Source organism: Urocampus carinirostris, chromosome 1, assembly GCF_059441175.1.
Source record: "Urocampus carinirostris isolate Australia breed hairy pipefish chromosome 1, RoL_Ucar_1.0, whole genome shotgun sequence".
In the NCBI taxonomy this organism is placed as follows: Eukaryota; Metazoa; Chordata; class Actinopteri; order Syngnathiformes; family Syngnathidae; genus Urocampus; species Urocampus carinirostris.
In genome coordinates, this window is record NC_142349.1 from 10,498,227 (window position 1) to 10,522,280 (window position 24,054).

The 24,054-nt window shown below is 40.8% G+C and overlaps 1 protein-coding gene across 3 annotated transcripts in view; it reads left to right on the forward strand.

The window, feature by feature from the left end:
• The window catches only part of grin2ba (glutamate receptor, ionotropic, N-methyl D-aspartate 2B, genome duplicate a), a 211,578-nt gene that overhangs the window by 181,963 nt on the left and 5,561 nt on the right, over nt 1–24,054 (forward strand). For 2 of the 3 annotated variants that reach the window (XM_088326013.1, XM_088326026.1), the window contains 2 exons: nt 3,426–3,664; nt 11,747–21,336. In XM_088326013.1, the coding sequence (XP_088182139.1) occupies nt 3,426–3,664; nt 11,747–13,975 (2,468 nt within the window). In that variant the 3' untranslated portion in view covers nt 13,976–21,336. Of the gene's footprint in view, nt 1–3,425; nt 3,665–11,746; nt 21,337–24,054 lie in introns of those variants that run through there. The other variant, XR_015849466.1, reaches the window with a different exon arrangement.

A 24,054-nucleotide genomic window follows, 5' to 3' on the forward strand; every position in this document is an offset into this window, starting at 1 on the left:
CCACTAGCAGATTTTTGTTTTTGTATTTAATTCACCGAATATTAAACATCACTCTTCATAAACTCCTCTAATCTGTCTTTTTTGTTCACAAACTTCTTTAGTAAAATCGTATATATTGGCGGTGTTTTTGGTCCATTTTAAACCTGTTAGTGTCCTTCTCAAAACATTAGACAAAAAAAAATAGGTGTAAGTGATCAGTGTAGGGAATAACGGCATTATATCCAGCTGCAACCGTGCTTTTTCAGCTATGATGTAAATGTGATAAAATGAGTGTTTTTCAAGTGAAGCTCATTTGAAAAACTGATAAAGCACCTAAAAACCCCAAATTTCCCAGAAATGTGAATTTAAGCCTTATATACCGCAAAACATTGTGGGTGTGATTGTAAATGCATACAGTATTCATACGTGTGCATTGCTACAATGAAGTTTTATGGTATTCTGATGTTTTTTGTGCAATGATTGATCATTTTAAAAACATCGCTGACCAAAATTGAAAAAGATGGTAGGCATCTGAAATCGAACCCGGGCGGCAGCTCTGAGAACACCGACGTTTTACCTTTAGACCAGATAACATGTGAAAAGGCATTTGTTTTTATCTCATTATCACACTATTTTTACTCGCAGTGCCAGAAATGAATGAGTGAAGGAAACAGAAAGTCATCCTGAAAGATATACATAAACGCAAAGTCATCAGATACACCAGAAATGTGTTTGCCTTGTCGTACTTTTTTTGGAAATGCCTTGTGTTAACTTTGTATGGTATAATGAAACACATGAACACAATGTGAATTGAAATGAGAATTATTCTTCCTAGGATTTTGATTCTTCCCAGTGTATGGGTCACATTAGATCAAAAATGCATTGTCATGTAAATGTAAAAACCTACGTAAATCACACTAGAGTAATACTGTATTTGTATTGCGTGACTCAGGTATCAATGCACCAGAGTGGTTTTGCTTACAATTGTTTTCTTTAGTTACTGTACCTGCTATGATAGTCTGAGTTGCAGGCAACTCAACGAACTGTGTCAGACACATTCTGGATTACATGCAACGTATTTCTTGGCTTTTGCGTTGAAGAGGTTGGATTAAATTGTTGAATTGACCTTTTCGACTTCAATTTTAAGGCCATAATCAACAAAGCCGAAACAAGCTCTTGAGCATGCTCCCAACAACAGCCGAACTATGAAAGAATTGAGCATGAAGAGTCTTTAGAGTCCATACAATATAAATGTTTGACCAAAAAATCGAAAATATTAAGAAACAAGAGTAAAGGTGATGAATCGTCTTGAAAATAGAAAATCAAATAATACAAAATTCCCATAACAGAAGTCCGCCTAAAAACAGTTTTAGAAACGATGTCATTTACAGTTAAAATTCTCAGTATTTTCTTAAAACCCCAAAACATCCATCATGTTGACGCTGGCTCCTGAACCCCGAAGCCTGCGGGGCCGGCAATCGTGTGTCCCACTTAGTGTTGCCAGCATAGCTGCTGGTGCATTTCGACCCTGAGTGCGTGCATGCCGGTTTCCAGGTTGATGCGTGCACATGAATGTGGGTCATCTCGCGCAGCATGGGCGCCTCAAAGGGTTGTTTTCACCACCCAAAAAAGCGAGTGACTGACTTGAGTGAAACGCAATGTTTTCATGACAAAAATCGCAAAACACTTGTTTTTGTGTTTGATTTCTGTGCTTGAGCTTGGGCAAGAACCAATCAGTTACGTGCTGGTTTTCAATGTGACATTGCTACAGCTCGTCCCACTTGTTTGCCCTTTGGTTTGCCTAGAAAAGAATCACTCACTTGAAGTAGCGTGATGTGAGATTTTTCAAAAAAGTTATTTTTCTAAATCAAGGTGAAAGACCTGATGTCTATAACTGAGTTGACGTTTGCAACTAGAAACAGTATATCGCACAAAAATACACTCAATGGTCATCATCATATGCTTGACTTCTATTTAATAGGATGAATTCACGAGTTGTTTCAACATTTTCATGCTACAATGACAAAAAGAAATAAAATAAAAACAATCAGGAACGAGCATGATGTCACTCTCCAGCACTCCCTCTAAGCCACATTCCTCCTACCCAATGTGTTCCGCACTAACAGCTTTGATGAAAGAGGAATAAAGTCAGATGCGCCCAGTGGAAAATGAAACATAAGGGCTATTTGAACTAAGTTGGGTATTGTTAACATAGACATAAGAGAGAAAATATTTAACTTTCAACTTTTGAAGGACACCTCAAACGATGCATCCCACCTCTAACGTATTTATTCAAGACTTGGTATCAAATTTTGTTTTCCTTTTTTAGCTCAGACTAAGCATTGTAAGTGACAAACGTTGTTTATATGTGCCATGTGTCATTTATTGACAACGTAAACTATGAACATAGTATTTAATGTCCTTCATAGTCCGATTCATAATTGGATACACCAAAGAATTGTTTCCCTAATTTACATCTTCAGGGTGAGTTTCTGTTTTTCCATTGTCTAACATTCATCACTCAAATAGAGTGATAATGAGATCAAATCGAATCTCTTTTCATGTCACCTATATCAATGGTGGTCTAGTGGTTAGAATTCGACACTCCTACTGCCGCGATCCAGGTTTGCTTCCGTTTGCCTATACTGTTTTGTGATTGTGGTCAGCGATATAATTTCACTGAGCAATCATTGCACAAAGGCAGTAACCGCAAACCTTTGTGTATAACATGCAACTAAACCTTGAGTAAAAAATAAATGCGCTTTATACACAAATAAATACAGTATTTGGCATGTACAAGACAAGAAAATGTTGCCCGTATTAAGGACGATGTTCTTTATTTCATTAAAAAAACTAAGACAAAATATCTAATTGGGATTCATGAATCGCTTCTGTTTTAGATTACATTAGAAAGATATTTTATATTAGCAACATGGTTTGCCAATAGTGTAAGTTTCAATCGCAGAAATGATTTCTGGTCCAAAATACACCCAACCACATAAAAAACACGCACTGGTTAAGAGTTTAAAGACTTACACCTTACTGAACGTCACTGAGAAATTTACAGCGGGAGGAGCTGGAGAGGATTTCTGTAGCAAGTTGTGAAAGCTCTATACAATTCTTTCTCTAAGAGGGTCGAGGCAGTCTTGTAGACTAATTATTACCGCCCAGCCGAAAAGTTTTTGACTATTAGTACAAGTTGAGAACCATCAAATCCTTTTAACACATTCTTTCCTCTCCTTTTCTTTTGCATCATTCTCTTTTTCCCTGGTGTCCTCTAACAGGCATCACGATATTGCATCATATCCCTTTTGCCTGCCATTTAAAACACATACGCACACAGTCCCTCATGAATTATACAATTATTCCGGCTGTTTGATCTTGATCCCCCTTTCTTCCTGGTTGTCACTAGTCATCATACCTTACACTTTTGTCTCTTCGGCCAGGCGAGATGGAGGAACTTGAGTCCCTGTGGCTGACGGGAATCTGCCACCACGAGAAAAATGAGGTGATGTCCAGCCAGCTGGACGTGGACAACATGGCAGGAGTCTTCTACATGCTGGGGGCCGCCATGGCGCTCTCGCTCATCACCTTCATCTGCGAGCACTGGTTCTACTGGCAACTGCGTTTCTGCTTCATGGGGGTCTGCTCGGGACGGCCCGGCCTCGTCTTTTCCGTTAGCAGGGTAAATTTAAAACGTCTTAAGCATGATATTAAGATATTAAGTTTTCCCTGCTAAGCCACATATAGAAAAAAAGGATATATATATATATATATATATATATATATATATATATATACACACACTACACAGTAATAGTAGAAAGTATTTGATCCATTGCTTATTTTGTTGGTTTGCCAACTAATACAGACATGGCCATTCTATTTTTAATGATAGATAGATAGCTAGAGAGATGGGTAGATGGATAGATAGATAGACAGACAGACAGACAGACAGACAGACAGACAGACAGACAGACAGACGGATACTTTATTCATCCCAGTAGGGAAATTCACACTTCCAGCAGTATCCTTGTGTTGAAAAATGAAATTATAAAATAAAGATATAGAATACAAAAATACCCAATGTAACGTTTTGCTATAGAGTATTTAGATACACACAGTTATGAAAATAGGGTAATATGCAAATGTGGGGGTGGGGTTTCATGTGGGCTTTTACTCCCCCGGGTGGAGTTAAAAAGCCTCATGGCATAATGAAGAAATGATCTCCTCGGTCCGTCCGTGGAACAAGACTGTGACAGCAGTCTGTCGCTAAAGCTGCTCTTCTGTCTGGAGATGATGCTGTGTAGTGGATGTAATGAATTGTCCATGATCGACCGCAGCTTGTTCAGTGCCCGTCTCTCAGCTACAGTTGTCAGGCTGTCCAGCTCTGTGCCCACAACAGAGCCCGCCTTCCTCAACAGTTTATTAAGACGAGAGGCATCCTACTTCTTAGCGCTGCCTCCCCAACACACTGCCGCATAGAAGACGGCGCTTCCCACAACAGTTTCATAGAACATTTGCAGGAGCTTTTTGCAAATGTTGAAGGACGCCAGCCTTCTGAGGAAATACAGTCGGCTTTGTCCTTTCCTGCACAGAGCTTCTGTGGTGGCAGTCCAGTCCAGTTTGTTGTCCAGCTGCACACCCAGGTATTTGTAGATCTGGACAAACTACACGTTTTCCTTTGATAGTTACTGGTTCCGGGTGAGGTCTAGTCCTCCTGAAGTCCACCACCATATCCCTGGTCTTGGTGGTGTTCAGGTGCAGGTGGTTAGCGTCGCTCCATTAGACAAGGTCCTGAATCAATTTCCTGTACTCCTCTACATGGAGAGACAAAACATCAAATAGAAAATCCCAAAAATAGCGTTGATCAATATATTTTAACTAATTTGTATATCACTGAGGGAAATAAGTATGATCCCGCTAGCCAAAAGCACTTAATACTTTGCAAGCACAGCGTTCAGATGTTTGTGTTAGCTAACCACAAGCTTACCACAAATGCCAGAGGGTATTTTGGTCATCTCTTCCTTGCAGATTCTCTCTAAATCATTAAAGTTGGTGGACTGTCGCATCCTAATTCGTACATTGAGCTTCCTCCATAGATTTTTAATTGTATTGATGTCCGGAGAGTGGCTGGGCCATTTCTTGGTTGCCTTTGCTGTATGCTTTGGGTCATTGTCATGTTGGAAGACCCAACCACAGCACATTTTTGGGCTTCCTGGCGGAGATGCGGAGCTTGTACCCCAGAACTGCCCAGTATATGGCTCCATCCATCGTCCCACTGATGGTGTGAAGTAGCCCATGTGCCTTTGGCAGAGAAACACCCCCCAAAAATGAAGTTTCCACCTCCATGCTTGACTGTGGGCACAGTGTGCTTAGGCAGCATTTTTTTTTCCTGCACACATCATGGGTTGATTTTACACCAAATAGTTCAGTTTTTTTCTCATTTTACCACAGAACATTATCCCGATAACTTTGTAGTGTTGATTGGCATACTTTAAGCAGGCTGCCTCATGTTCCTTATTAAGCAGGGGTACCGTTCAGGGACTGCAGGATTTTAACTCATTGCAGCCAAAGCGTTTCCAATAGTCTACCTGGTGACTGTGGTCCCAGCTGCCCTAAGGTCATTCACCAGTTCCTGTTGAGTTGTTGCAGGACTATTCCCCACAGTCTTCATGATCATTGCCACCCTACAAGTATAAATTTCCTTTGGAGGACCAGACCGAGGTCTATTGATCGCCATGTCATACTTTTTCACTTTTCTCACAATTGCGCCAATGGTTTTTAAATGGATTCCTAGTTTTTTGTAACCTATTCCAGATTTGTGCAAGTCAACAATCCTGTCTCTGAGGTCCTAAGAGAGCTTTTTAGTCTTACCAATGTTGAAGAGTTTGTCTGATTTGCCGATTCAGTGCACAGGTATTTTTCATGCAGGTGATTGGTAAGTCCATGTGTCTTGAATTCAGTTATTGAGTTGATTGGGATTGTCTAACTGGTCTGTGGAAGCCAGATTTCCTAATGCATAATAAGGGTTCAAAAACTTATTTTATGCAATGAAATTGGAATGAATCAAAATATATTCTTTTAAGTTATTGTCTTGTTTTTTCATATTTTGTCCAGTGGGCAAACCAAGTAAATCAGCACAATATATATAGTTGAAGATACATCCGAAGATGCCTTTACTTCATTTAGGGGTTGCTCCCCCAGGAAAAGCCTCCTAATCTGACTCAGATGCAGCACCTTCATCATCTGACTGCTGTCAGTGAAATGCGTCATCTTGCTCTTCAGAAATGAGCCATATATACTGCACCTATACTGTATTAGGTAGACCAAAATCAAAAGCAATGTTTTTGTTCGGGAACGAAGATCCAGTGCCCATGAATGAAATATTTACAAGCTTTTCAGACAAAATCAATAAATCAGTCAAAAAAAATCAGCTTCCAAAACTGTGAAGGGCGGGTCGCTAGATGGCTGGAGAGCAAAGTCACCCGAGATGTTTGATTTGCGTTCCAATTGTTTTGACACGACTCTGGCGTAATTCACGGCGCCACTCTGAAGGTGAAGTGCCGCAGGCTAAGACGCGCGCGGCTAATTTACGGCACGGGGCCGCGAGTTGATATGCTGCGATGGCACCCTGGGCCCCGGAAAAACAGTCTTGCTTGCTCATATTTCGTCGTTTATGTTCCCAAAGAACAGGAGTAAGTCCAAAAAAGATGTACAAAAAAGAAGGGAAATATATTGTTTGTGGATTATTTCCGTTCTGCAACAATTTTAGGGCTAAAAAAAAATCTGTCTACTGTCCTTTAGGATATATATATTTGTAAGGGGCATACTGTAACTCTGTTGGGACATTGGTCTGGTGAGGTACTCTTATTTACAAAGAAAGGAAGCTACATCTTATTCCTTATTAGATTGGCAGAGCAAGAAATTAAAGTATAAACTGTAGCACAGCCTTACTTTAACCAAGGGGTGTCGGACGTGCGGGTCGGGTCAGGCCCACCAAAGGTTTGAATCCAGCCCGTGAGACAAGACTTAGAGAAGCTCAAGAGGAAGATGAGCTACAGTTTTGTGTCACTACCAAAGCAACTGGAGCCATATTCACTTATTTCTCTCTTTTTCTTAGTTCTTCTCTCTTTTTTCCTTCCTTCTCTCTCTCTCTTCCTGTCTTTCTTTCTCTCTTTCTTTTAATATGTCTATGTCTGTTTGTCTCTCTCGTTTTACCCTCTTTCTCTCTCTATTTCTCTTTTCATCGCTCTCTCTTCTCTCTTTTTCTTTCTACCTGTTTTCTATCTTTACCTTTTTCTCATTGTCTCCATTTGTCCTTTCTCTTTATCTCTTTCTCGCTCTCTTTCTTGCTCTTTTTTTCTTTTGCTCTATGTCTCTCTCTCTCTCTTTCTTAGTCCCTCATTTTCTCCCTCCCTTTCCCCATTTCTCTCTTTTTCTCTCATTCTTTTCTCTGTTTCTATCTGTTTATCCCTCTCTTTTTCTCTCTATTGCTCTCTCTTTCTATTATCTGTCTCTTTGTCCATCAGTGTATGTTTTCTACCATGTGGCCCCCTGAGCTAAAATGAGGTTGACACCCATTGCTTAACTTATAAATGAAATCTATTTGCTTCTCGTTTTGAATAAGAGCATCAATTGTAAAAAAAAAAAGTGGATGCAACAAGACATGCTGTTAGCTTACTAATACTTTCACCTATCCTATTCTGTGGGGCTGAGATGTGCGCTAAATCAGAATTCTTGGTGTCACTATCGCCCTCTGTGCATTTAGAAAAGAGAATTGTGTGCATCACTCTGCATCTGCAGATGCTCAGCACAGTAATTCGTCACATACTAACTGTGTACGATTCATGATAGAATATACAAATGCAGTGATCTTGGAAAAGAAAATCTGAAAATTGTGAGGTGAAATGAGGAAGAACTTGAAAACTGAATAAATACAATCATGTGATATATTTTTAATGTTATAATTCTATGACCACAGGTGAGACACAGCCCCTCCCCTGGCTGCAAATCCCGGGTTGTTAAAGAAACAACATGGCATGACACCTGCGATTAGAGTATGTTACAGTAGCAAATGGACCGCAAATAAAGAATAGAATTGGTAGCAAACTGCTTATGGAGAGGGTCAGTCAAAATGAAGTTACTGAGAGATGAAGCAGAAAAATGTAATCATTGAAATAAATATTAAATTTGGGCCGGCTTGTTTAAAACATTTAGTTATCTTTCAAATGAGTGCTCTAATACAGTTCCTCTATTTAATGATGATTGAGCTCATTCTATAAATTCTATACTTAAACTAAACAATGAGCAATTTTAAAAAAAAAACTGTTATTTGCCTGACATTAGGTTTTAACAGATTGGTAAACTATCGTAACATGGTTTTAACAGTGGCAAGCCATGTACTTTATACCTAAGCCTTGAGTAAGCTGAATCAATCCAACCCTCAATAACTGTTTTATGGCTATATAATATTTACTGCAGCAACAGCTGCGACACATATAAAAAAAAGCAATCAATAATAACCTCATAAAACTGCACTGTGATTTCATTCATTCATTCATTCATTCATTCTTTTCTATCGCCATTTAAGCTAATGCTGAAAGTGCAGCCTGTTCTGTTGTATTTCTGGCTCGAAATGTCCGTTCGACAAAGGCTGTGGACACAGGATTTTTGTTTTGGGGTTCTCGTTGTCACTGTGATACTTTCGTTACTGTCTCCTAGCCAATCATAATTTGTGAAACCTGGTGTTGTTTCCCAAGGCCCGCTAGCAGGCATTGACTTGCCAACACGGAATCTGATTGGCTAAAAAAGCAACTTCATCATCACTGATTTTATCCCTCAGGGCCTGCACAGCTAATTGTGAAGGCCTCCGGGTAGAATTCTGACCCTGGCAACAAGTAATGGTTGAATTGTGATTGGTTAATAATAAATATGAAAACTCATAAGGGAAGGCAATGAAAGGAAGCTGACATACTGGAATTATTTCATAAGTATTCATGGACAAACTATATTTTTAGGCCAGCAGAGAAGGCCCAATGCAGGAGAAAGGACGGGATGTGAAGTAGCGTCATGTTTTCAAGTAGCAGTTGCTGATTGCTCTCATTTGAGGCAAATGACCTCCATTGGCGTTGCAACGAGGCAACAAAAACGAAAGTCCACAGACGCAGCCAAATCGTTTAGCATGTAAAAACATTCAGGGTGGAAATCATTTCATTGAGCTCTTAATTTGCATACGCAAATCAGAATCCTGGTAAAACGGGGAACAGCTGACGGAAAGAACGCAAATGGTTGCTCATTATCCTCGCCCATTCTTGTCCTTTTTTTCTCTTTCTAATTTCACGGCTCGATCCATTAAATATGACTGTGATGGCTGCAATTAACATTTGAGTTTGGGTGTGTAAAAAAGTCAGCTGTTCCCTTTGCTAGGGAGTGACACGACTTTATGCGTGGGCGATAGTGTGAATTTTATCATTGTTCCGATCCAAGTAAAAACATGGTATCGGTACCGATTCTCCTTTGCTTGGAAATGTCATCATCATTGAATAATTGAACTCTCCCCTTGAGTTGGTTTATGTTTACGATAACGTGGCACAAAGATTGTAGGCACTAAAATTACTTATTTATTTTTATTAAATAACTACAATTCAAACAGTGTAGAAAATAGCAATATTTCTATTACAACTGTTTCAGAACCAAGAGAGTCAAATAAAAAAGCAGCAATGTAAGAAAAATACAAATATAACAATGTCAGCTGTCAACTATATTTTGAAAATAAAGTCACAAAGTGCAAATCGTGTAAACAAATCCAAAAACAACCACAACTGATAAAGCACAAAATCAAGAGAGTCAAACCAAAAATCAGTAATGTAACGAACAGGCTCTTTTGACTCTGTTTCCATCGTGACAACAGATATGCGGGTTGTTGTTCAGGAACAGTAACATATTTACATTTTTGTTGCAGCTATTTGCTCTCCACGTTTTCATGTGAATTTGGAAAACATTACCATACAAATGACACCTGGCATTTGCCTTTTCTGTTGTTGAAAAAAAATGTCTACACCACGTTGCACTTCTCGTTTGCCTCCGTCATGCTTAGCTTCTGGTACGGCCCTCTCTTCTGCCTGGCAGGCGGGATACAGCAGCAGAGCAGGTAGAGAGACGTGCTAAAATTGTGCCTGTCAGTGACACAAACAGGCATAAACTTAAAGAGCGTCCGAGGGCGCTGAGTGAGGGAGAGAGAAGGACTGCGCTATTTACATGTAGAAGTTGCGCTTAGAGGACATTGGTGGATGGTTGAAGTATAACCATATAATCAAATCCCATCTGGGTACTTGCTTAGTATCGATACTATGGATATTTGGATCGATCCGCCCACCACTAGTAATTAGCTTTCCATCTTCGCTTTGTTGGCTGCCTGCTCCTAAAGTTTTTACCTGTAGCATGGCTGCAAAATAATTAAAAACATATTGATTAAAATCTCCCTAATGAATTGAGAACAATAAATATATTAGGATTGTAATTACTTACTTTCGCCCCCCATGCTGTTCTCACCTTCACTTCCGTGGTATCACACCAGCAGTAGCAAATTATGATCTGATACTTGTTGGCACTTTATATGCACTTGTACACAGGCAGCAAACTGGTTGATTTCCTGCCTCTCTGTACCTGTTTAATCACATATAGATTTTACTGTGATCCCAAGAGGGGGGGGGGGAGCTTCTCCTATTGCAATTTGTAGAGCCTGCCCAAATAATCAGCTCCCATAACAAAGGGCCAGAAGCAAAGTGGAACAGCATCACCTGCTGCATAGGAAGCCGGTGACTAAAGATATGAAAATTTGACTCTATCTATGTCCATGTCACTCCCTACTACGTGCTAACTGTCTTTTTGTGTGCTAAAGATAGATGTTTTTCCTGTGAAGCATACCAGGGTCACTTATATTTCATTGTTTTTAACTGTAATTTTTCAAGAATGCCAACATTTGTTTCATTTCAAACAAAACCTGAAAAGCTTTCTACACTCTAGCACAGTGTTCTTCAACCAGTGTGCCGGGGCACACTAATATGCCATGAGATATAGTCTTGTGTGCCTCAGATAATTGCCCATTTTTGTCTTTGCAAAAAAGCAGGCCATTGTTCAATATACAACCGCTGCCCTACTTACGAACAAGTTTTCGTAAGTTGAATCTGTTCGTACGTTGCTTCAGTGCTATTTTTTTGTATGTATAAGGTTTATATAAGTATGTTCAAGGCCTGTATAAGTAACCTGTGTTGTTTTGTACCAAAAAATAAACATTACATAAAATAATATTCTTGATGAAGATGAATAAAGTTGAGTTTAACTTACTTTTGGAAGATGCGCTTCAAGAGGTCCCCCTTTGTGGTAAAAATGGGCTGAAAAAAAGCGATCCAACCGTTTTTTCAACCGCATCAATCTTTCTTATTCCACTTTAATTTCAAAAGAAACGGCTCACCTCTTCTTCACACTTTACAGCAACCAAATTGAATGGATGCACGAGATATTAAACAATAAAAATGTCAAAGTTCTTAGTGTGCTGGAGAAACAGTATCAAATGTTTACACACCAACTAAAAAGAGGAAGCGGATTTCTTCTTCGGGGTGGATGCTGCGTGACCTCTCACATACTGGATCAATCGACTCTTGAACCACATCAGGCTTATTGTTTTTTCGACTGAAACGTTTTAAGAGTGTTTGTAAGTTTTGCATGTTTTGAGATACTCATTTGTGATTGTTGTGTATTTCAGGGCATCTACAGTTGCATTCATGGCGTCCAAATCGAAGAGAAAAGCAGCTCTGCATTGAATTCGCCATCAGCTACAATGAACAACACCCATTCAAACATATTACGTCTCTTACGCACCGCCAAGAACATGGCCTCCGGAGTGAACGGCTCACCGCACAGCGCTCTGGACTTTATTCGACGTGAATCTTCCGTTTACGATATCTCAGAACATCGACGCAGCCTGGCAGGCCACTCGGACTGCAAGCCGCCTTACTTAACAGAAGACAACATGTTCAGTGATTACATCAGTGAGGTGGAGAGGACTTTTGGCAACGTACACATGAAGGACAGTAATTTATACCAGGACCACTACCTGCACCATCACGGTTCCAATCTTGGGCTTAGTGGTCCACCTCCCAACAGGCCCCAAAGTTTGGGCAGCGCAAGTTCCCTGGAGGGGGGCATGTTTGACTGTGACAGCCTAGGAGGCGGGGCACCTCCTATTTTCACCACCCAGCCCTGCTCTGCACTCACTCACAGAAATATGAGCAAGTTTGACCTTCTGTCCGGGCAGACCCCTTCGTCAGGCCCAGGCTTCAAGAGTGGATTGCCTGACTTGTATGGGAAGTTCTCATTCAAAGGAGGCGCCTCTAGTTCCACCTATATTCCGGGACCCAGTTACTGCCCAGGGAGAGGGGACGACGATGGGAATATACGTTCAGATGTCTCTGATATTTCCACGCACACGGTGACCTACGGAAACCTGGAAGGGAATGCGAAGAAGCGCAAACAGTACCGTGACAGCCTGAAAAAGAGGCCGGCCTCTGCCAAATCCAGACGGGAGGTGGATGAGATCGAGCTGGGCTACAGGAGAAAACCATACCACATTAGCCATCACCACTACCACAACCGTCGCTCTGCCTCACCACCACTTTTGCCATCCGAACGTACGCGAGGAGGTGGAAATAACGACTCAAACTATCTCTTCAGAGAAAAAGAGAGTGTTCGTGACTTTTATCTGGACCAGTTCCGTCCCAAAGAAGGTGTTCCTCAGTGGGAGCATGTGGATCTGACTGAGGGCCTTGGAAATCAAGATAGCGGTGCACCGACTTGCACGTCTTTGGTGCCGGTGGAAGACTTTCTCAAGAGCAAACCCAAAAAGTCTGACTCCAAAATTCCCGGAGGTTCTGGGTTGGCAGGAGGGGAATGGGAATGCAGGAACTGTCGGTCCACAGGGGGCATGAAGCAGATGTCAATGCATGGGGGAGGGATCGGGTATGGCGGCGGCATGAGCTGCGGATCCTCAGGGGGCGGGGGTGGCAGCCGGCCAAGTTCAGCAACCTGCATGCGCTGCGAGGGCTGTAAAAAAACGGGAAACCTCTACGACATCAGTGAAGACACCAACCACCTCTTGGAACAGATTGGCGGCGGAAAAGGTGGTGGTGGAGGCATGGGTGCGATTCCCCAATCTCAAGCGCAGCAGAGAAGGAAAGGCGGAGGTTTTGGCAAGCCGCTGAGGCGGCAGCACTCCTACGACGCTTTTGTCGACCTTCACAAGGATGACTCGGGCAGCATGGGAGGCATGATGGGCGGCGTGGGAGTAATTGGGGGGATGGGCGGTCCAGGAATGGGAGGAATGTTGCCACCTCCCAGAAGCGTTAGCTTGAAGGAGAAGGAGCGTTACATTGAGGGCACCAGCCCCTTTGCGCACATATTCGAGCGCCATGGGGGATCTGAGAGGGAACGGGACCGAGAGCCTTCATTTTACGGAGGTGATAGCCGGTTTGGGGGCCTGTTCCGAAGTGGCGAGGGTCTTCACCGTCGCTCCGTGGGGGAGAGAGACACGAGAAACAGGGACAGGTCTTTGATGGAAGGTGGAGGTGGGTCAGGATTCTCTTTATCAAAATCCCTTTATCCTGACCGGGTAAACCAGAATCCCTTTATTCCCACCTTTGATGATGATCAATGTCTCATGCACGGAGCTAAACAATACTACATGAAAAAGCAACAGCAGCAGCAGGTTGCCAAAAACAGCCGAGGTGATTTTAGGAGCCAACTGAGCACGACTTCTTATCTGCCGGCATCTGCCTCTGGGGTCATGTCAAATGTCTCACCCCGATTCCCGAAAGAGCTCAGCCTAGGCGGGCTCACCCACCATGGCTCCATGCTTGGGGTTGGCCCGCCTCGACCCTTCAACGGAAGCAACGGCCATGTCTACGAGAAGCTCTCCAGTATTGAGTCGGACGTGTGAGAGAGCCAGAAGGCACTTGAAACAAGGGAGGGAATAGAGGTGCGTCGTGTTGGGAGATCAGGGATGTTTTTAAAGACGCTGTCCACACACTGCATCTCTATCCCAGACTGAGACTTGAATTGGCGCTAGGCTGGTGACAGAAGCTGGATGCAAACTTAACTAATAGAAAAGTCTATATTTTGCGAGCAAATCTTGGTAAAGAAAACATCAAGACAGCTTGCTGTGGTGGGATGTGTTATCTTCCCCTCTCACAAATGGCCAAAGCTACTCTACTTTTAAGTCCAGTTGGAGGCACTTGTGGCCTCTGTCAGCTAAAAAAAAGTCTGAGTTTGATGCGGGACATGTTGTTTGGATGGCGGTCCCAAATCAAAACTGTAAAACCGGACATTGGACAGAAGAAGACCCCGTGGCCTCGTCCAAGTGGCGATGCGGTTGAAATATCCCTCCGCCCATCTCTTAGACCAGCTACGTGTCCGCACTTCAGTTTTTCTTGTTTGCTATGAGAAATACAATCACGAATTATTCTTTTCGAAAGAAACCAAACAGGGTATAAGATCAACAATAATCTTAATAACATTGTGCATAACAACAATGATTGTGATAACAATGCTTATCATCATTTTGCAAATGCTTTGTGTTCTGATATTTCATCCATGGTGTTCAGCCTAGGACTGGACTCCTTAGTTGCCTGTAGGATATTAGGTTTCCTGATTCTGGAACAAGATTATCTTAGACATTGTTACTGTTTTGATCTCTTTCAAAGTACGTCCAAGCCTAAGAGCCTTGGACGCCGACAGAAAAGGACGTGCCTTAACGGTTTCCCGTCGAAGTGTCCTCGCCAGCACTCGGTGTTCCCTTCACGTCCTCGCGCCAAAACGACAGTAAGAAAATTTACAAGCGACTGCAGACGCTGCCTGGCAGCGCTTTAGATACAAGATGCTGCAGAGTTTTATAACTTCGTAAAAAAAAAAAGAAAAAGAAAAAAAGATTTTATGAACCTGTACGTAAGTTCTATTCAGGATCTCCCACACTGTCTTGGAGTGGCCCACTTCACAGCTCGGCGGCCTTCGACTTTGCTTCTTTTCGATTCAGGTTACATGAAAACAGCCGCCACCTGTCAGGCCTCTGGAACGTGTGTCTGGGAGGCGAACAAGATTTTGAGGGGGGGCGGGCCTTCTTTGTCACATTTTGGCAAAAAATAGTCAGTAGAGGTGGAGAAAGGCCGTTGGGGCGTCAGCTTTGACCCATGTAGATAGTCGTCGTTTTTCTTTATTGTTTCCCAAAGCTGGTGAAGCCTCATTATTGCACAGGACCTTTACCTGGGGTAGGTTCAGGCTCACAGTAGACATGCCTTATCATCCCATCACACACACTCGTCTGCTAACGACTCATCCTCCAACTGTACAGAATAAAAAAGCCTTTTATTAGCTATTTAGAGGCTTGATCTTCAATTAGCCGGTGGTGTCAGGAGTTCAAGGGCTGCAAGATGGAAGCCGCCGGAGAACGCTGAGTAAGCGCGGACATCTGTCTTACAACCTCATCCAAATGCGCCGCTGTTCCAGGTGAGCGTGCGTTGCGTGAGCGATGATACAAGTCACTATTTAATGAGAGCAGTACGCCCCCCCCTCTACCTTTTTCACAGACTTGCTGATTACTATTCATAAATTCACAGATAACAATGTGATCCTGAGATTGATAGTTAGCCTTAAATCAATACACCTCCCATACAATTGACTGAGATCTCTGGAATTTTTTATACGTGCACATTTACAGAATCAAGCGTTACACGCCACGCGAGTTTGAGTATCAGAAAGGACACCGAAATCAGTTTGGCGATGCATTACTGTTTTGAGCTTTTACTTGTAAATATTATCTACTTTTCACTTTGTACAGTAAACAGACAGACAGGATGTAACTTTCAAGTTTTGCAGCAATTTAAGAAAGTAACTACGAAATAAATGGACAAAAATGTGCAGAGTATAGTTAAGACACCAGTATTACTCATCTTAAATGATGTAATTCAACATCTTTATTTTACGCTCATGTTACGATAGTTTACCAATCAATATATGAATTATGTTAAGGTTTTTACTTTTTCTTCTGTTCACTGACGTGTTTGAGAAATTGCTCATTTAGCGTAGGTGTAGTTGTCTGGTGATATCGAAGGGGGACTATTTAGTTTTAGGTGTTTGTTCGGTTTCCCCAGAATTGTGTTAGATTCTCTTTTTAAGGTCAGCTTGACGTCATGCTTTTTCAAGCGCAATTCAAGTATCGACACCTTTATGTCATGCAATATTACATGTAGGGTATTTGCATATAGAAGCAGCATATTGTGAGCTTTCATTTTAGGCAGCGAACCTTGTTCGAAATTTCACGACGTGGTGGGGTTTCTTTAGGGGGATCTGGGAAGGGCATCATTTTCCAAGCTGGGCTTTAATGGTGATTGCACACAGAATTCAGAGCCATCGTGGGCCCGGCCTATCCTGTTCCCTCTTTATCATTGGGATAAACATCACTGTGGTAACGAACGATGTATGTACAGTATGTAAATGTGTGTGGAACACACAAGTGCACACTGGGCACTTTCAACGCTGTTGATATTGCTGAGTATTTTCAGCTCAATAATATGAAAACAACCTTTGTGACCGAAATGCATTGGTGCAACCCCTTGTCAAAAGTGAAGCCTTGCATCATTTTTAAACATCTCGCTTTGCTCAAGGGAAGTCAACTGTTGATTTGTTTTGCTCAGGTTAGTAGGAAGACAATTTTATCAACTCATATGCTTTGGTTTCTAATGCGGTTTTTTATGTATAGAAACTGTGCTTTGGAATTTGCTTGGAACAACTTTTTGCCACTGATTATTCCCTCTGAAACTAATGTTGGTTCCTCTTCACTTTCAAAGCCAAATGCTCGGCTACTAACTACAAAACACATGAACATGTTGTGCCTATGATAGTGTGTGAACTTCTTGAAGGGACACCGTGTAACAATTGACCACTAGATGTTGCTGTGTTGTGTCATGTAACCAAAAACAAGTTACATGAGGAGACGAGTGCAGAAGGAAGAATACAAGTTACTCAGACTCAGAGGGAGCAAATCGAACCCGTTTTTGGTTTTTGGAGGTACCCCTTGCAGCAAGATGGCGGACAATTATGTCAGATCCCATGAGGTAAGCCTTATGTTATGTAACTGAATCCAAATGTTTTGACCTACGAGTATTTAAACAAATGCTCGATTATGTAATATTTTTTGTATTTATGATTAGGATTCATATCAATAAAATGAAGGTTTTGTTTTTTTACCACTAGGCGCAGCTAAATAATAGACAATATCCTTTTAAGCCAACATTAGTTTTGTTGTTTTTGTATTTCTTTTGAACTGAGTGTGTATTATTTAGCGCTTGCTAATGGTAAAAAAAATTCGTAACTTTTTAAAAACTATCATTTTAAATAATGTGCAACAAAACATGTACTATCATATAACCCTGCATTATTCTATTACTCAAGTCGTAGTGTTTGGCAATTTTTTTTAACATAACCTGAGACCCACAGATACCCAAAAAAAAAAAAACGCCATGTGCAAAAAAAAATAGAAGAAAGAATGGTACAGTTTGTGTCTTTGTAATTTGTATTCTTCCTTGTACTTTTTGGCACTCATCCTTTGGTCTCACCACACAAGACAGTGACATCTTGTGGTCAAATCCTACACACTGTCCCTTTAATGTTACAGAGTAGAGTGCAGTGTTAAGTTGACTTGATTTCGAAACAAATATATTTTTACATTGAATTCCTGAAAATATATTTGCTAATTATTCCTCATTGCATGCGAGTGAATAATGGCTAACCGACATGCACTGTTTTCACTGATGATAAATGCTACCTAGACAGTTTAAAGAACTTCAAATGAGTAATTATACTTTTTGGGTTTTTGGGTCCGACAGTTATTAAAAGCAGGCTGGCCAGTCACACACTGTTCTTTTGTAAAATATTGTTGGTCACATGAAAGTTCAGTTCACTTATTTGGAAAAGCTGGAAGAAGTTTTAAGTTCTGGGCAATAAAAGCTTTGATAACTGCAAGATTGGCATAGAGCCTACTTGGTTCTAAAAACAGTACCAATACATTTTGTAAAATCAGAACAAAATAATGACATTGGCAAATTCCAAAGGCTTTAAAGAGCTCAAAACAGGACGACCGATCACTCAATCCAGGGCGTCATATTTCTGTTTGTGGGCATACGGTTTTCCTTCATTGTTCATAAACAAACCCATAGGTAATTCCAATTGACCCTTTTATCCTGTTAATAAACAAGTATTACTAACTAAGCTGCGCGTGCATTGTTGAGGCAGAACAGCGGAATGCATGTCAGTTTATAAAAGCTGATTGTCGTTAAAAGATCACGGATTGTAGATAGTAAAATCTCAAATAGGAACAGAGTATGTGTAAGCAGGAGGATAGGGACTTTATGTTAGAAATTAAGCGCAACAAACGCAACAATAATAAGAAAAAAAATAGTTCTCTATATCGGCGCCTCACACACTTTATGGAGTTAACAAACGTGGACATTCCGAATGATGCTTTTGGTCCAGTCAATTATTCTAGTGGCTGGCAGCCATAGGCCACAACAGTGCTTTTGATAAGCCCTGTTTTCTGTGTCAATTGCAAAAAAAAAAAAATTAACAATTGTGTTCCTAGACTCCTTGTGATTAAGGGCGATACAAATAAACGTGATTTCAGTTAAAATTGCAATTTGTGTGCTCGTAAACACAACAGCTGGGCATGTTGTTTTTGTAAATTGCGACTCGAGAAATGCAACTCTACCAAAATGTTTCCTCGCTCCATTCGAACTCCTACTGCTACACCTGCTGTTTTGGGTCAACAATGCACACACATCCTGAGGTTACCCATTGATGACGTAGGCTGGAAAGGGGTCTATACAATCTGGTCAGCTCGTCGTGTGCTAATATGGACGGCGTATAGAAGCCAAATCAGCTGCAGTTAGAAAAAAAAAAAAAGAACACAGTGGTGGCATAAATTCTCTCACGATCTGCCGGTCTATCATCCTTAATAGACATGGCGGTCACCTTCGTGTTGTTGCCACAAAAACTCAAGCGAGAGCTTGTCTATGGCGATTGTTTCGCAAAGCAAGTGCATCCGTATGAGAGGCCATATGAGAAGTAAATTTACTTGCTTTCAAATATAACATCATACTCTCACACACACTATTATACTCTCATACACACACTACTATGCTTCACACATGTATGAATACACCCTTACACATATAGAACCATACTCACATACATACATACACACACTACTATACTTCCACACACAAACTATTATACTCTCTCACACACACTACTATACTCCCGCACATACATACTATAAAACTTCCTCACTCACACTACAGTTCTTTTTCACACATCATTAAAATCCTATTACTTTATGGCAGGGGTCGGGAACCTATGCTCGTTTGCAGTATTTTGACACATTTTTAAAAATCAACTCGCACCTCGTTTTGAGCCATTATTTATGACAATAATGACAATTGAGCCTCAACACTCTTGGCTAAATTCAGGAGAGTGATCAATTTTAAGTGGGGTCTTTTTATGAGACACAGGTTCTGGCATTATTGTTTCATAGATTTGATCAAATTATCAAATGACGCACAGTGAAAAAAATGCGCTGAAGAATTAGCTTTTGTCTGAAGAGCAGGTTTGGCGGTTGTGTTGAATTTGGTCTTAAAATATTTGATGTGGCTCTCATTGAGAAAAAAAAAGGAAAATATTTTTGCTTTTATGGCACTTTGGGTCAAAAAGGTTCCCGACCCCTACTATGGGGGGTTGCACACCTAGTATCCTAGTATGATCACTTCACCTGCTTTACTTAGGGTACTTTAGGGAACCATTGTGATGCACACTGGTTTGTAGTACAGTTCGACGTCAAACTTGAGTTCCTCAAATTATAATAGCGTAGAAGCGTGTGTATGTGACTATAGTAATACGTGTAAGAGAGAACATGGATGAAAGCATAGTAATATGTGTGTGAGAGTATCGTAGTGTGTATATGAGACTATAGTAGTACGTGTATGAGGGTACAGCAGAATGTTAGAGAGAGTATTAGTGTGTATGAGAGTATAGTGGTATGCATGAGAGTATAGTAGTATACATGAAAGATAAAGTAGTGTTTTTGCATGGGCATGACTGTTTCTGTATGAGAGTATAGTAGTGCATGTTTGAGAGTGAGACGATATATGTGAGAGAAAGTAGGATTTACTTCTCATGCATCCTCTCTGCTGCCAGCATATTCCAAACGGACTACAAGTCACAAATCTTTGTTTCCCTTCAGCCTAAATTTGCCCCGGCTGGACTTCTCCGCACACATGCACACCACAACACATTTGTTTAAATGCTGACAAAAACACTGTGTCACCTTTTATGTTTGTTTATTTTTTTTCCAACACAAGGTTAGCTTTGAGTTACTGGCGGATGTAAATATCACGCCAGCCTACATTTCTGACAGGCGGATGACAGGTCTCAGTAAAAATATGTTTTGTGTGGGGGTTGTTCTTAATGATCTTTGTCGGCAGTATTTGTAAAAGCGGTGTGTGGTTATGAAGCTCTTGATTTTATCCAAGCGGCCAGTAGGACTCATACTGTGATATTACTTGACTCATTTACTGGGAAGTTTTGCATATTATCAATAACGTTCTAATCCTCTCAAGTTCTTAGCAGAATATCTTTCCTAACATTCGGCGTTTTGTTGCGTGTGTTGATGTATAGTGCTACCGATTTCTACAAATAATATGCATATGCGCATAATTTCTATTAAAATATAACTGTCCTTTTTGTCCATCCTCTTAATTCATTTGCTTGGATGACCGAAGGGGTTGCTCCTAAATGTATTTCACGTGAGGAGGGAGTTGTCTTATTTCAACCTAACAATACACGACCTGACTCAATTTACTGTGGCTCAACAAAATGTCAACTTTAGTATACATTCTATACAAACAATTGGATTGGGGTCACTCTTTTTTGTGGCCCTTTGAAACAGTGAAAACATGTTTACATCCAAAGCACACATACATACACACACACACACCAACAAAGATGTTGTACAGGTTGTGTAAATATTATTAGGAAGAATATTATTTTTTTTGTATGGAATCAAATTAATCTCGATAACTCAATTTTAACCATGTCATAGCATCACCCGCAAAATGCATCATTACTACTCTATACTTCAAATAAGGATACATACCGACAATTATAAGTGCTTCATTAAACAAGACTATTCTTTCTCTTTGTACATGAACAACATGTGTTGAGTATTAATAATAAAATGCTATACGTTTCATGCAACTTGTGCGGTGTCTTTATAAAGCGCGTTTGTGTTTTTATTTCTATTATAATTATAGTGCTGTCTTTTCAGTGACGTGCAGAGAGGTTCATATCTGGTGAGGCACAGTCAGAGAAATGAACCTATGTCTTATTCATCATTAGATTGACAGAGCAAGAAAGCAATAGATAATTTTAACATGTAAAACAATGTTTATTGTCTTAACCTCGTAGATGAAGTCTATGCCCTGCTCCTTTTGAATAAAAGCATCAATAGATCATCCAAGAATAAGTTAATGCCATGAGGAAAAAAAAGGCTGGATGGCTTGACTTGCTGTTAGCCTGCTAATACTATCACTAATTCTATTGTTTGGGACTTGGAATTGCGCCAAATCCGAATCATCGGCCTCACTATCGCCCTCTGCCATGAGGAAAGAGAATTGCGTTCTGCATTTGCAGACGCCCATCACAATAATCCCTAGCTATTACATGGTTTACTTTTCACAGATTTTTATTCTAATTGGCTAAACAGTGTCTAGTAGTAGTTATTGGTCACAAATAAACGGTACTTTTATTGGTTAAACGAATTCTTGGGCCTGTGAAAAGGTTTTGTTCTTTGATTTCAATGCATGATAGAGTATTAAATTGTATAATCACTGTAAAAACAAAAAAGAGCTACTTCACAGAATTAGCCTATCACAGGTCAAACGTGGAACCTAAGCCTCGTGATAAACGAAGGAGCAATGTAATACTTATTGTGATAATAAGATTCATAATAGAATGTGATAATTCAGAAATTTTAAACAATTCAAAAACGGTGACGTTAAATGGCAAATAACTTTAACACTTAATAAATATTATCATTAATACATACATGTAAAAGTTAGCGTATTGCTCCCCTTAATAATTATTGCAAATTCCTCTTATTAAGCAAAACTAAGCCTTGCAAACACAACGGGCACCTATTCACTCACAGCAGGACAGTAGAGCAAAAACAGATCATTTGTAAAAACATGTTTATTTTGTTTACCAAATAACAAAACGTTAGTGTTTATTATACATGTTTCTGTACAAGCGTTGTTATACCGAATACACAACTGAAATGATGATAAAATGCATAAATTACAGGTAAAATATCTAAATTGACGGGTATGTTTATTTGTTTTTAATTTTGTATGTGCCTCACCTGCCTCCGTAAATACACGTCACTGTGTATTGTGTTACAAATTCAAATTGTTTTGTCAATTGTGTCTTTATGAAATCAAAATGCCATTCACAGCCATTAAAATCATGCATGCCAAATGCAAACTCCTCTTTTATATGAAAATAATGGCACTCTGTACAATTATGCATTCTTAAAATATGTCACGTTTCCGGAGCGGGATCCAAATGCAGGGAAGCCAGTAAAGGGGATGGTGGCGACTGAGGGACCTTCTCCTTGCCGCCTGAACAAAGGACCAGTAGTGGCCTATGGACCTTTTCGCCGCCGGGTAACAGAAGCGGCCGAGGGATCTTCTCCTCGCCGCCGTAACAAGGATGTGGAAACTTGCTGCTTAGTCCTTTTCGTGGTCAGGTCCATGCTACTTCCATTCTTCTGTTACTATGTCAGCTTTCTTTTTTCTTTCTGGTTCGCACTCTTTGCTCATGGCTTTAAGAACTGGTTTGTTTTTGTTTGTACTTTTTTTTTGTCAACGCTTTTAAATACCATCATTTGTTGAGCACAACCTGCAACCATTCCAGCTTTGCTCCTTCTGGGTCCACCTCCAGAAACATGAACATATACATACTCATTAAATCAAAGAAGGGATGTTTTTTTTTGTTTTTTTTTTGCCCATGATAAAAATGTTATCTCGATTAAAAACCCAGGTCATTTGTTACCCAAAGCGCTACTGTTTTGTGATGATGATTCTGACTGTGCTGCAGAAAGGGGCCATATGGCATAGCGGGTGGTTGTGGGTCTTTCCCCTCCACCATGCACACTCTTATTGGCACAAAGATTTGTGCGATGCCATCCAAGCCCCTCGGGGTGCTCTCCTGCTGCTCTCGCCTCCTCTCACACAGCAACACTCGACCAGAGTTGTCCCGTCACCTACCTTTACTCATCAAAATGAGACGAGGCTCATCCTTCACAGGGGAGACTTTCAAAAGACACGGCACGTAATTGTGATTTGAGGTCGGGTCGACGTGGCGGAAAATCAGGAGGACGGCAGTCAATAAAGGGTCTCTTCCCTCCTCGTCCACACGACATTGAGAAGGGCGTTTATCTCACTCCGAGCCGCCAGCTCTGCCGTGCAAATGTATTTAAATTAAACGTATGAATAATAAGCAAGAAGCGCCATCAGGAAAGCGAGCCTAACATGGCGGAGTAAATCAAAGCTGACGACTGTGGAAGTTCTATTAGCATGAAAAAGCTCGCTTGGTTTTGTGTTGTGTTTTCACGCCTGTAAAATCACCAGATGTTCATTAGTCATTTTTTTAAGCTAAGCGAAGACACAAAGTGTGAGTAATTAGATGTTTTCGTGATGCCGCTTTGACCCGGTGCCATTTGGAATCCACCTCAAGTCAAAAAGCCAAATTGGGCTGCATGGTAGTGTTGCTTGAAAATAGCCGCTCACGTTGCGTGTAAGAACCGTTTTTGAGTGTGTTTGCGCTAGCTGGGTTTGCGCGCAATCTGAACAAATCAAGGCCTTTTTCTGGGCTCTTTTTTCTATTCCTTCACCAGTTGAAGACATTCTCGGTGGG